The sequence below is a fragment of the Python bivittatus genome, unplaced genomic scaffold, assembly GCF_059951505.1.
Source record: "Python bivittatus isolate LINGU-HERP-01145 unplaced genomic scaffold, Pbiv_v1 ctg000480_np1212, whole genome shotgun sequence".
NCBI lineage: Eukaryota > Metazoa > Chordata > Lepidosauria > Squamata > Pythonidae > Python > Python bivittatus.
Genome location: NW_028277075.1, coordinates 26,371,455 through 26,384,944, shown reverse-complemented (window position 1 = coordinate 26,384,944; position 13,490 = coordinate 26,371,455). Strand labels below are relative to the sequence as shown.

Here is a 13,490-nt window from a genome sequence, read left to right as displayed (position 1 = left end):
GAGTGATTGTGGTTTAGTTATATGTGAGAAACAGAACCTGCTCCCCAAGTCTCTCTGGAAAATAAGTGTATTTTTCTAACCTCTGAATCAGTTCCATTTTTAATTCTTGAAGGATGAATAGCAATTCATGATTGCACGCATAATTTAAATATCATAATTCATACTATGCAGGAAATTCATAGGCTTTCCTTTCCTCTTGACACCCGTAGTTAATAATTATAGCAAGAAATGAAGGGTGGAATGTTTTGAGACAGGTGATGCTCAAACTCTGTAACAGAAATATAGATAATTCTGGGATTTCTCTGTAGCAGTATATTTAGAATGGAGAAGAACTTACTAGAAACAATATGAATGCATTGTGACATATTTTGCCCTGTACTTTGTACTTTAAGTCTGCTGCTATTGTTTCAATTTGGAAGCTAAAACTGAATTTTTCCTTCCTAAGGAATTACAAAAAAAAAAAATCCTGTTGGTATAGAAAATAACTTCTTTGGAGTATATTGTGCCCTAATTTCTCTGAATAAAGAATGCTGGATACAACTGGCATTTCCTGCTTAAGAACACAAATATTTCACTGACGTCCTTAGAGCAAATGCTACAGGTTTCTTTAGGCCATTTTTCATAATTACTGTTTTTATTTTTAGAGAGGCAGGACAGGACATAATGATATACCCCCTGTTCAGTGACACCAAAAGCCTTTCCACTTTCACTGTGTTTAATACAGGCCCAGCATGTTCCTCAGCCTGGTTTCTGATCTTGCATTCAGCGATGCTTGGCCGACTATCAACTCGAATGCTGCCACTTCTGGCTGTTAATGTTATCAAGAAAAAGGACATGGAAGTATGTGAATATAAATGTAGCTATATTCTTAGTAAATTCTTAGGCAAGTGTTCAGTTAGAACAGGCTGGCTGGGGAATTCTGAGAGTTGAAGTCCACCTATCTTAAAGGTGCTAAGGTTGAGAAACACTGAGTTAGAGGAAATAATTTGTGTTTCCTATTATAATAATCAAATGCACCTATAGAATCCAAAATTGGAAGGGGCCAAGTGGCTCATCACATCTAACTGCTTGTTCTGCACAAGAATCCAAATTAAGTCTTTCATAACAGATAGCTATCCATCTTTTCTTGAACACAGCCAGGGAAGTGGAGCTCACCACTTCCCTGAGTTGTTGATTCCATTGCCAGGTTACTCTTAACTGCTTTTGTTTACCTGCTTACTGTAGCATCTACAGCAGGGGGCATCACTGAGCTGAAGATCACTGAGCTGAAGATCACTTGGCTGATCTAAGACACTTAGAATGGTTGGGTCTGGTTAGTGCTTGACAGTGATAAATCATTTCTGTATTGTTGCCAATCCTAGAAAGCTCTGAAATTTCTCTGACCAAATCTACTGTACTATACTGAGATATTCATGCCTAATTAAATAGATGATTTTCATTGGTTTGTTCTATTATTTTTAACATTATAAAATAAACTATTTTGTTAGTTTAAAGTACCCAGGGATAGCACCCAGGTGTGTTCCAGATATTTTGGGCTATCACTCCCACAGTTCTTTGCCATTGGCCATGATGGTGGGAGCAGGTCAGAGTTATCTGGAGGATATCAGGTTTACACAATAACCAGTAATTATTTAAATTAGCCATTAGGTTAAAATACACATTTGGTAGCAATACTCATGTCTTCATGTTTACATGTTCTTTCTTACTTTCTTCTCCAATCTGGAGCCTTCTAAAAATTGTGGGAATGCAACTCCCAGGATTCACAATTAGCACAGTAGAGATTGATCACAGTGGTTGAGAATTCTAGGAGTCTAGAACGCTGTCCAAATATATTTCTTGTTTTGCTTAAATTAAGTTAAAATGAATTTTCTTCCTTATTGTTTCAGGTTGAAGTGCATCCTTACTATAATCTCACAGTAAAAATCCTCAGAGCCAGAAACATCCATGGCCTAGATTTATGTAAGTTATTATTATTTTTGATTTATTTAAATTTATTGGCCACCCAACTCCAGCGGACTCTGTTGGTCAAGATATAGATGTGAATGTGCTTGCTCCTCACAGCGTGTCAATTAATCATGTATCATCAAGTTGGTATCAATTCTTATCAATCACATAGATAGATTTTCTCTAGGACAATCTGTCCCCAACTGGTCTTTCAGGTCTTCCAGTGGTGCATCTATCACCACTGCAATTACATTCATCCACCTTGCCACTGGTCATCTTTGTCTTCTTTTTCCTTCTATCTTTCCCAATATTATAGATTTCTCCAGAGAGCTAGGTCTGTCATAATCTTGTCATAATCTAAAGTATGATATTTGAGCCTGGTCATTTGTGCCTCAAGTGAGAGTTTTGAGTTGATTTGTGTGATGATGCATTTGTTTGCTTTAGCATCTCAACAATACGCACTTATTGTTTGATTAATGGACATTAGAACTCTGTCTACTTTTTCCACCTGATTATTTTAGAATTACTCTTAATCAAAAGGAAGGAAAGGGGAAAAAAGGGATTGCCTTGGCAAGAAGTGGGTTCATATTTAAATTAGGACCTAGAGAGAAAGTCTGTAAAGTTAGATGCTTGTTTTCCAAAATGTAACTAGAATTCATATACCATACTAGAAAAACTGTTCCCAGTTTAGAGCCTTCCTGATATTTTGACATACAACCCTCCTAAATTCTATTTGCTAGTTGGGAATTCTGCAAATTATCCACATGAATACATTTGGAAAGCCAATTTGATTAAGACATATTGGTTCTATTTTCTTTAAAAGACACTGTGATCCATTACAGAGTTGTATACTTAAAGCCCACTGATTCCACTCAAGACAGAACTGAATAGTGCCCTAGTATGATTTTAAAATCATATAAAACAAAAAAGAGCAGCAGTGTCGGCAGCAAACTGCTACTATGCCAAAATAATATCATCTGCAGAATAACATCATCACTCAAATGCACCCTTCTATCTTTACATCCAAATGCCTGTTGCAAGTAGGCAAGTTGTGACATTCATATGTTATTGTTAGGTATGTGTTGTCCTTTGTTCCCTCTTGTTCCTCTTTGTGTACACCAAAGGGCAGAGGCATCCACAAGATCCGGTGCTTTCATCGTTCTGATTGCATTGCACTATCAGCACCACCCTTTTCATATACAGTACTGTGCAAAAGTTTTAGGCAGATGTGAAAAAATGCTGTAAAGTAAGAGTGCTTTCAAAAATATATATTGTAATTGTTTATGTTTATCAATTTACAAAATACAAAGTGAACAAACAGAAGAGAAATCTAAATCAAATCAATATGTGGTGTGACTAACCTTTGGCTTCAAACCAGCATCAGTTCTTACACTTGCACACTTTGTACACTTGCACAAAGTCAGGGATCTTGTAGGATTAAAGTCAGGTGTATGATTAACCAATTATACCAAGCAGGTGCTAATGATCATCAATTTCATATGTAGGTTGAAACACAGTCATTAACTGAAACAGAAACAGCTGTGTAGGAGGCTTAAAACTGGGTGAGGAACAGCCAAACTCTGCTACTAAAGTGAGGTTGTTGAAGACAGTTTCATATCACAGGTTACACACACACACATATATACACACATATACACACACATATATATATGAAAGCATTTTTACTTTACAGCATTTTTTCACATCTGCCTAAAACTTTTGCACAGTACTGTATGTCTGTGATGTCATAACATACATACTAAAGTAAGCTTACATCACATCAGCCTGACACTACTTTAATTATTCATTCCCCCTTTGACCTGCCCCTGTATACAGCTCTGCTAAGAAGCGTCTCAGCCTAGCAAACCCAGTTAGTGTTAGAAAACATATATGTGAAATTTTTAGGAAATGCAATTTTTGCTGATGCAATACAGTATAAAGAATAGTTGCTGAGTTCTTGGAGAAAAAAAATGGTCCATTAGGCATCTGTACAAGCACATGGCATGCTTCTGAACAAAGGACTCTGGACATTAAAAAAAGGCACTTAATCAATTGCATGGAAAGAGAAAGGTTGGAGGGAAGCGGTGAGAAAAAATAGAATAAATACATGTGGAAATCCATTGTTTAGACTGGCAACACCTCTTCTGCATACAAATTATTGCACAAACCAAGTATGGAATGAAAATGTCAACCCTTATTTAAACAGCAGAATTACTTATTTTCAGCAGGTGGTAGGAAGTTTCTCCATTGTGTTAACAGTATTTACTCAGGAATACATACTATTAATTGTACTGTAATTTCTGTTCAGGTTTAGGATTTTAGCCTTGGTCTGTCTTCATACCTATTTAGCTGGAAGAGACTACAAAATTCAGACTACTGAATATATGAAGAAAAGTAGCTTTTTTAGGCTTCTCTTATCCTTGTATATATATATTTTTTCCTGATTAGTGTCTAAATCAGATTGCTATGTGGCCTTGAAACTTCCTACGGCATCTCCATTGATAAAAAGAACTCCAGTTATCTATAACAGCAGTGATCCTGAATGGAATGAAACTTTCCAATATCGAATCCATAGTGCTATAAAGGTGAGCTTGTTCTTTGTCATTCCTATTATTGATATTAGCCCAGAGAAGCAAAGCTTTGTCACGCAAGGTCTACTCAGCTCTGTCATATGACAAAAATGTGACAGGGGTCTTTTTTTTTCAAACTACTACAAAGTGATGATGAACAATGTAACCAGCTGTGATTTTCATTTCTGCATAACATTCTGTATGAAAACACAGAAAACGTAATAATGAAAGATTGGACAAAGTTTGGATTAGTAGCAATTCACAAACACCTTTGCTTTAATGACTTATTTGTTCACCAGTATTTAGGGAAATTATACACTTTCACTGCTCAGTCCATCAAATTTAACCATGTTCACTAACCCAGCTGGATGTATCTTTTGAATAACTCCATATCAGGCTATCAGTTATGCGCACTAGTAGTTGATTGCTATGTCATAACCATGCCTATGTTCCTTTAACCAGTAATAAGGGTAAATTTGGGTAAGCTATTAATCCAAAATGCACTAAAAGTCATTGTTCCTTCAGTCGGGGAAGAATTTTGGTGCATTTAGGTGCATGCGTGAGTGAAAAGGTTATAGTGTCAGAAAGACCAATGAACTGAGTGACCACCAGCTTTGTCTATCAACGTCAAAAATTACTAACTGCTGAGCTGAAAGAGTTCAATACACAATGAAACAGCTATGAATAAATATTAGCAGGTACCTAAACTCATGGAATATTTCATAGCATATTATTTGGCTCTGTCATTCTTTCACTTTTAAGCAAATTGACTCTTTTCTGAAGATAGATATTGTGAAAGAAAGGCTTTAAGAAGACTGGAAAAGTGTGATATGTAGAAAAAGGCATCTTTGCTGGGAAAATCCCCACAGCTTGCGTGTGTTTGAAGTGTGATAACAATAACAATAACACTAACAGAGCACTGAGTAAGGACAGGAAATAAATGGAACAGTTTAAGCATAAATAAATAGGGAAACATCTGTTACTTGTTAAAATAGGCTCTCATTTGCCCTTTGCAGAATATTCTGGAGTTATCATTCTACAACAGAGGCATTTTGCTGAGCAGTCTGAACAGTTACGATACTTCAGTTGCTTTTGACCTAGGCAATATTGCCCCAGGGCAGAATCTGACACATACATTTGTGCTAAATTCTGAGGTGAGACTTGTAACAGGGGGTAAGGCATATGTTGGAGATCAAACTGTGCAAGAATTATTAAATATTAAATAGATCTATATAATTCTAGTGTTCTACAATGATCAATCTAAGGGAAATTGCTATCTAAAACTGAGTATATGATCAGTTCATTGCCACTATGACAATTTCTGGGTTATGTAGAAACTTTTGTGTGCTGAGGTCAGAGGTTTTGAATTTTCCATTCTCATCTATGAGAAATGTTTGAGATGTGCCTTGACACATCTGTATGGAGAAAATATTTCTACTCAAATATGAGACCTAACAATCTTTGCAGGATTATATAATGGCTAGAAGTTTCAGATAATAAAATAAAATATAGTGTAGCTTGCTACACATTGATCTTTGAGACAGAGATAGTTTTTAGAAGATTGACATTTATTTCAAACTCTCAAAGCTTTAGCTTTCTAATTGTAATACAGCCACAGAAGATAATTCAGCTGTAGGACTGATTTGATATCAGGTGAGAGGTTGATTGATTGAGTGCATCACGTTAGTGTCAACTTCATAGTGATCACATAGACAGATTTTCTCTAGGATGATTTGTCCCCAACCTGGTCCTTCAGATATTCCAATGGTGCACCCATTGTTGCTGTAACTAAGTACATCCACCTTTCTGCTGGTCCTCCACATCGCTTTCTTTCCACATTTCCCAGCATGATAGACTTTTCCGGAGAGCTAGGTTTTCATTTGTGAAAATACATTGTCCACAATACAATAATTTGAGTCTGGTCATTTGTGCCTTGAGTGAGAATTCTGGATTGACTTGTTCTGTGATTCATTTAAAAGTGCCAATATTCTTTCTATCCTGTTTCTTCAAAGTCCAACTTTGTTTCCACAGAGTGTCACAGGGCAATTCTGATCTTTGAAGGTGTGGACACATCATGGCATCTGAATACCTTTTCCAAGACCTTCATGGTTATCCTGTCAAAGTGCTAGTTTGTGATGTATTTGAAACATCGTTCCAAATAGTTGAAGTTTTGTTTGTGAGCCAGACAAGCTTAATTTGTAATATAACCAGCTTCAACCTGGTGCTGTCCAGAAGTGTTGAAGTATTCACTCACTGGTATCTGGAAAAGTGCTCAGTATTTTCAATAGGAAATGATGCAATTTTTGTTTTTGTTTTAAAATAAACTGGATGGTATGAATCAGTCACAAGAAGCTAATTAAGTAGTATAGTGTATGACAAGACAAGAAACTAAGCTGTGAACAGCTACATTGATAGAATAAATATGTATTTATATGATTTAGTTAATACTGATCTAGAAAGAGCTATATTAAACATTCATTAACAAAAGAGAGGTACACATGAGCATGTGTGTGTAGCGATGAACTAAATTGGGACTAGATCTTGACACTGTTTTAACTTACCTTTTGTTTTGCTCTTCAAGGAGAAAAGAGCAGAACTGGATGTTGAATTTTCATTGGAAGAAAGGTGAGGTGTCCTTTCCTCCATCATGATGTAATAATATGCAGACTTATTCTTTAACTGACATTTCATTTAAACTTAAAATATTATTGGGACATTGCAACTATTTGTCAGGTCTTCATGGCAGGCCGGATCAAGAAGCAGACATCACAGGAATTCCAGGAATGCGTCTTTATTTTTGTAGAGCATATTAACAGAATCTTGAAAGCCTATCCAAAACCTTTCTAATGTAATGCCCTTCTGAGGTGGCATGTCTTTTTGGTATTATGTAAAGAATTCCCCTTCTTCCAGCTATTTCTATAGTTTTGGACTCAAGTTTCATTTCTACACTGTAATTGCAAATTTTACAGCTTTTCTGGGTTATTTATGTATCAGCTGAATGTTACCATTCTCTTTGTTTTACTGTTATTTTGATTTGAAAATGTTTTCAGAAACTTTTTCATGCTGCAAATACCTTTGCAGTCCACTCAGAGAAACTGGCTTATTGGGTGGATTAGAAGCATAATATAAAAAAAACAGAAAAATAAGCAAATGCTTTTATTTCCACAGCAAGCATCGTCCCTCTAAGGTCATTACTAATGGAGTTCTTGTGGTGAGTAAAAGGAACGATCATTGTTATTAAGGCTGTAATAAATAAATTATTTATATATAAATCATAGTCCCACTTTTTAATCCTGAAAAGGATAACTAACAAATTTGCATATCCATTTCCCCCCCTTCGAATGTTTTTTTCTTTCTTTCATGTAGGCACAACCGTGTCTGTGTATTAAAGGAACTATCAATAAAAGTAAGATGGCTCCATGGATAATAAAGGGTAGGTCCTTTGTAACCAAAATCCTTGGAAAGAAGGCAATGACATGTTTTCCTGTCTCACAAAACACGTGCTAATATGACTGAAATAAATATGGTTTATCAAGGACACCTTTCTCACACATTCCAACCCATGAAGGCTGGCATGTGGCACAGATGCACTGCAATATTGTACTGGAATTACTGCAGAAAGCTTTCATTTACCTGGAGAAAGTTAACTATTAAGCTTTGACTTTGCTCCAGGCCACATAGCCAATGGAAATCAAACCTGCATAACTTAGATTGGACTTCTTTTTTTAGGGCTCCCAGATTTGGGCAGCAAAAATCTGCTGCTTTGCTGTCATGTTTTTGGAATTTTTGCCACCCTGTTCTGGATGTCTTACTTTGTTGTTTGTGCTACCGTGATGTTTCCCAATCTGGCATCCTTAGATGTGCTGGCCTATAATTCCCGGAATTCTGAACTAGATTCCCAAAGAATGTCTTTAGCTTGGAACTTGGTTTCTTCTAAAGAGATTCTACCAATTGTGCTTGATGGGCTGCTGCTCTTTTTTTTCTAGTTCTCTGACTTCTGATCTTGTGACTTGTCCCATATTAACCAGTCAGCTGAAGTCTTTGCTGCCTTACCTTTTTGAAAGGGAGAGTACTTGCTTACTGTAACAGGGTACAATTTCCTTAGAGTTGTTTCTGGTGATATATAGAATTTTTTAGGAGGTTTTTTTTTTTTTTTTTTTAAAGAAGAACAGTAGTCTGAGTTTTCTGAACTCCTTGCTTTTGCTTAGTATCATTCAATTTTTGTGCTCAGGTTACTTCAGTAAGGAATTATTTCTTCAGCATAAAATTTATTTATTTATTTGCTAGGACATAAATACCTTTCCAATCCCAAAAGGTTTCTGAGTATCTTACAGACCCTCTTTATAAGCAACATAACAACAATTTATTAAACTTGTATTAAGTTACAAGCACAATAACTCTGGCACTTGAGGAACACTCAGAACAATAACATACAGACACACACAGAGATACCACCAGACAAGAGGGCTGACTTATAGCAGTTTTGTCCAAACTTGGCCACTTTAAGATGAGTGGACTTCAACTCCCAGAATTCCCCAGCCGGCCATTCTGGGAGTTGAAGTCCACTCATCTTAAAGTGGCCAAGTTTGGACAACACTGACTTATAACCATTCTGTCCCCAAGGCTCTGTGGAAAAGCCATTTGTTATGGCCTTCCTAAAAACCAATTGGTTTTAAATGCTTCTTTTCATTTTCAGACAATTGCCAAATTAACTTATCAGTACCAGGGTCCTTTGAAAATCAGTTAACAATGTTCTGTGGAATAAATTTAGAAGAGAACGAGAAGATCCCGTTTATCTTTCATGTGAACAAAGAAGTGTCTTCTCACCTGAACCTAGAGTTGTTACAAACCACAGCAGTGCTAGAGGTAAGATGGTGCATTTGCTTGCTAGGGCCTCAATTATTACTCAGAGCAAGTGTCACCATTTCAACAGATAGTTAGGCATATATAATGGCTGTGCATATGTGTTTTATGTGTAAACATTAAACATAAATCTGATACAGATTCATAAGGGGAAAATAAGTAAATTGGTGATTATTCAGTCTGAGTAGTATCTGCTATGTGTGAAGCAGCGGCTTTAAAGATATATCCATCAACTCTGCCTTAAGAATGTAATTTCATTTCACTGAGTTCTGAACAATATTTTTAAATGAACCCAGAATAATGTGGTTAAGCAGTGTAGCCCCACTGCTAGTTATCACTACTTCTCTGTGGTCCCCCTATCCACCCAGAATAATTAAAACAAAAAACAAAACAAAAATAACCCCTACCCCTGTAAAATTTGGATGAGCAGGAATGGCAGAAGTAGCCGTTAGCCCCTGGGAAGAACCATGCTTGTGTTCTTCTGGGCTTTCCAGCCCTGAGTAGCATAGGCATTTTGCTGCTTACATTGGCCTTCTGCCAAAGTCTGCGGTCCCATTTTCCTTTTTCTCGATGGACTTCCTTCTGGCCTGTATGTAGCTTTGTATAATCTGATTTACAGCAACTTTATTTTGTTCCTAGGAGGGATGGAGTGAGGATTTACAGGTGAAGGCCTCAGTGGTTGGGAATGGAATTATTCCAGTGTCAGAACTCCCTCTTGGAAAGGAAGTTGAACTGACTGTACCTCTAGGAAAGGTAAGTGGTTAAGTCTTTGTGCCTAAATGATATGCAGCTTATGAAAAGTCAATTCAGCTGGTGCTGACACTGTACTTAGTGTTGCTGAGGAAAGTACTCTGTACATCTCATGTTCCCAGACCTCAGCATTTCAGAAAGAGGACATTCCTCCATTATATCTCCTCTGATTCCAGTAAGCAACCATTGGTTCTTTTACCTAGTATTGCATTCATTTTATATTGATATTTTCATAATCTGTGCAATCAGACTTTTATTCTGTATATATTTTCTCTTATTATTGCATAATTTTCTGTTTTTCCTACTTTATTAATTGATACCAAACTTTAATTTCTATTTTTGTTCTATTTCTATTTTTTCTCTGTCTAAACAGCATAGAGCTCCACTGTACTATTACTGTTATTATTAGATTTTTAACATGCTTTTTATATTTTTGGCCAACTCAAGGCAGCAAACATATCTTAATACTCCTGCCTCCTGTTTTCCCTGGAACAACAACTCCGGGAGGTGGGTTGGGCTGAGAATGACTGGCCCAAGGTTACCCAGCTGGCTTTCATGCCTAAGGGAGGACTAGAATTCACAGTCTCCTGGGTTCTAGGCCAGCACTTTTAACCACTGCACCAAACTAGCTCTCTATTATGGGGATGTGTGATATTCTTTGCAGTATCTTTTGTAACGCTAGCATGGAAAAATATGTCTCCAAGAGTATGGAAACTGCTGTGACAAGATATTTAAGCTTGTAGCCCACACATGGAGACAGTTAAGCATAAACTTATGCTTGTGGCATCAGCGATCCTATCTAGCCCTCTTGCTTGCCTTGTGTTTGCCTTTTTTCAATTACTTTCAATTTTTCCAAGCATTAGGGTCTTCTCCAGTGACTTTACCTTTGCATTATGTCTCCAAAATATTTTAGCATTGGTTTCATGATTAATGATTCCAATGAGCAGTCTGGTCTTTTTTTTTTTTTAATGGTGCACTCAGTCGTTACCGACCCCGCAGTGACTGCTTTTGGGACGAGTCCTTTGCAGTTTTCAGGGCAAGGTGTTTCAGAAGTGGTTTGCCAGAGCCTCCTTCCTAGAGCAGAGCCCAGCTGGCAAGCACAGGAGGCGGGGTTTCCATTGCTTCGTGCCCTTTTCGGGCGAGCGTGGTTGCACTGCCCGGCAACTGCTCCTGACTCCTTTTGCAAGGCGTCGCCAGCATTTTTCCTCCCACAGGAATGAGAGTCCCCATTTATCTACTCACGTGAGTTTTCGAACTGTTGGGTTGACAGGAACTGGGGGTTCAAGCAGGAGCTCACTCTGCTACACAGAAGGCTGGGCTCAAACCGCTGAAGCGTCGACCATTTCTGGCCGGCAACTTTCAGCGTTATTAACCCGCTGCGCCACCGCAGTCTGGTTTTACTTCATCTAGTAATGACTGATTTGTTCTTCTTATGGTCCTAGGTATTCTCAACAATTTTCTCCAGCACCACAGTTGAAAGGCATATAGTTTTCTCCATTCAGCCTTTTTGATGGTCTGGCTTTCACAGCCACATGTTACAACTAGGAAAACCTGACCTTAACCATGCATATGTTTGTTGTTACTGCAGCATCTCTGCACTTTAACATTTTGTCTAGATCTGTCATGGTCTTTCTCCCAAACTGCAGATATCTCTATTTCATTGCTACAATCACCATCTCTGAATTTTTGAGCCTAGGAAGCTCAACCTGCTTCAACTTCTTCAGAGATCAAGCCTTCATACATACACATACACTGAATCAATTTGGGATAATTGTGGAAAATTTTTCTGTATATTTGCACCATTTCTTTTTATATATTTTTTTTTCAGTAGAACTTTGCCTTCTTTGTCTTTTCTTGTACCTATCTTTGTATGAAAGTTTCCCTTGATTTCTATAATACTCTTAACTAAATCTATCTCCTTCCCATTTGATTAGTTTATTTGCATTGAGAGAGAGAGAGAGAGAGAGAGAGAGAGAGAGAGAGAGAGAGAGAGAGAGAGAGAGAGGCTTGTTTCTTCTTACTGTTCTCTGGATCTCAGCATTTTGAGGGGCGGATTTTTCTTGGTGTCTGTTGCCATTTGCTTTCTACCTTTCTTCAGCTATTTTAAATAAATCAGCCATTTTCACTTTGTTGGTATCTTGGGATATTTGTGTTTATTTCATTTTTAATGATGTCACAAACTTCAGTGCAGAGTTCTTCAGGCATTCTATTTATTAAATTGACTTCATCGAATGTATTCTATACCTTCTCTGCATAATCATATGGAAATACTGCTGAAATCTTGTTTAAACTGTAATTTGGGAAAAAGAAACAAATAAAAAAAAACACAAAGAAGTACTGTCTGGTCTAAACCTTATTAGTACAAGGCTTATAGTAAAAGTATAACAAATAGAAAAATCCCATGTAAACCTTACAAGAAATAAAGCTAGGCTCCCAAAAACCAGTTAAAAAAAGTATATGTAATAATGAGGGTGAGTGAAGCTCCCTTTAAATTGTGTGGGATTATCTCTTTTTCATTCCTGTCTGGTTTTTTGTCATCTTTCTTATCTTCTAGTCTTCATTTTTGTCTACTATTGTATTTTTTCCTTATTTTTAATGCTTTTACTTGTGAACTGCCCAGAGTCATTGTAGTTAGGCAGCATATAAACTTAATGAATAATAAACAAACAAATAATAATAGTAATAGTAAATTTAAACAAGAAGAAAAAGATCCATATAAAATTAATATACAGCTAGCTAAGTCCATTAACATGCTATTAGAATATATAGATGGGTACTGTTCCATCTTTTTTTGACAATGTAAAAAATTTTAAAAATTGAAAAAAATGATAAAGAACACATCTGTTTAATTATATATATATATATATAATTAACAATTTTGATTACAATAGTAAAATCTAATACAAACTAAATTTAAAGAGAAGAGAATAGAAAGAGTAAAAAGTGCAAGGAAAAAGGAAAAAAAAGAGAAGAAAGAAAAAAGTAAGAATGTAATAAAAAAGAAAAGAAATATGTAAAGAAGTGACTTCCAACCTTCGTCACAAGTATAAAAAATTTAATGATTCTTCACCCTCTCTAAGGTTACAATTGTCTCTTCATCCCAAATCTATATCTTATCTAACTTATCTTTATATCCCTTATCTATATCTTATCATATACCTTCTGTGTGAATTGCCCAGAGTCCCCCGTTGGGGGGAGATGGGCAGGGGAGAAATTTAATAAATAAATAAGTAAGTAAGTAAGTAAGTAAGTAAATAAATAAATAAAGCCTTATCTATAGGCAAATCCATAAACATCAACTTTTCAGTCCTGGTGTCAGCAGAAAGTCCATAAAGGGTTGCCAGAAGTAACAACATAACTTGT

General features: G+C 36.5%; 1 protein-coding gene across 1 annotated transcript in view; it reads left to right on the top strand.

Moving 5' to 3' along the window:
* The first annotated feature begins 759 nt into the window (after nt 1-759).
* The window catches only part of LOC103067613 (cytosolic phospholipase A2 zeta), a 33,096-nt gene continuing 20,365 nt past the window's right edge, over nt 760-13,490 (top strand). The window contains exons 1-9 of the mRNA XM_088145064.1: nt 760-840; nt 1,887-1,959; nt 4,393-4,529; nt 5,531-5,668; nt 7,096-7,139; nt 7,683-7,725; nt 7,881-7,947; nt 9,211-9,380; nt 10,017-10,130. Coding sequence (XP_088001190.1) covers nt 769-840; nt 1,887-1,959; nt 4,393-4,529; nt 5,531-5,668; nt 7,096-7,139; nt 7,683-7,725; nt 7,881-7,947; nt 9,211-9,380; nt 10,017-10,130 — 858 coding nt within the window. The 5' untranslated portion in view covers nt 760-768. The remainder of the gene's footprint in view (nt 841-1,886; nt 1,960-4,392; nt 4,530-5,530; nt 5,669-7,095; nt 7,140-7,682; nt 7,726-7,880; nt 7,948-9,210; nt 9,381-10,016; nt 10,131-13,490) is intronic.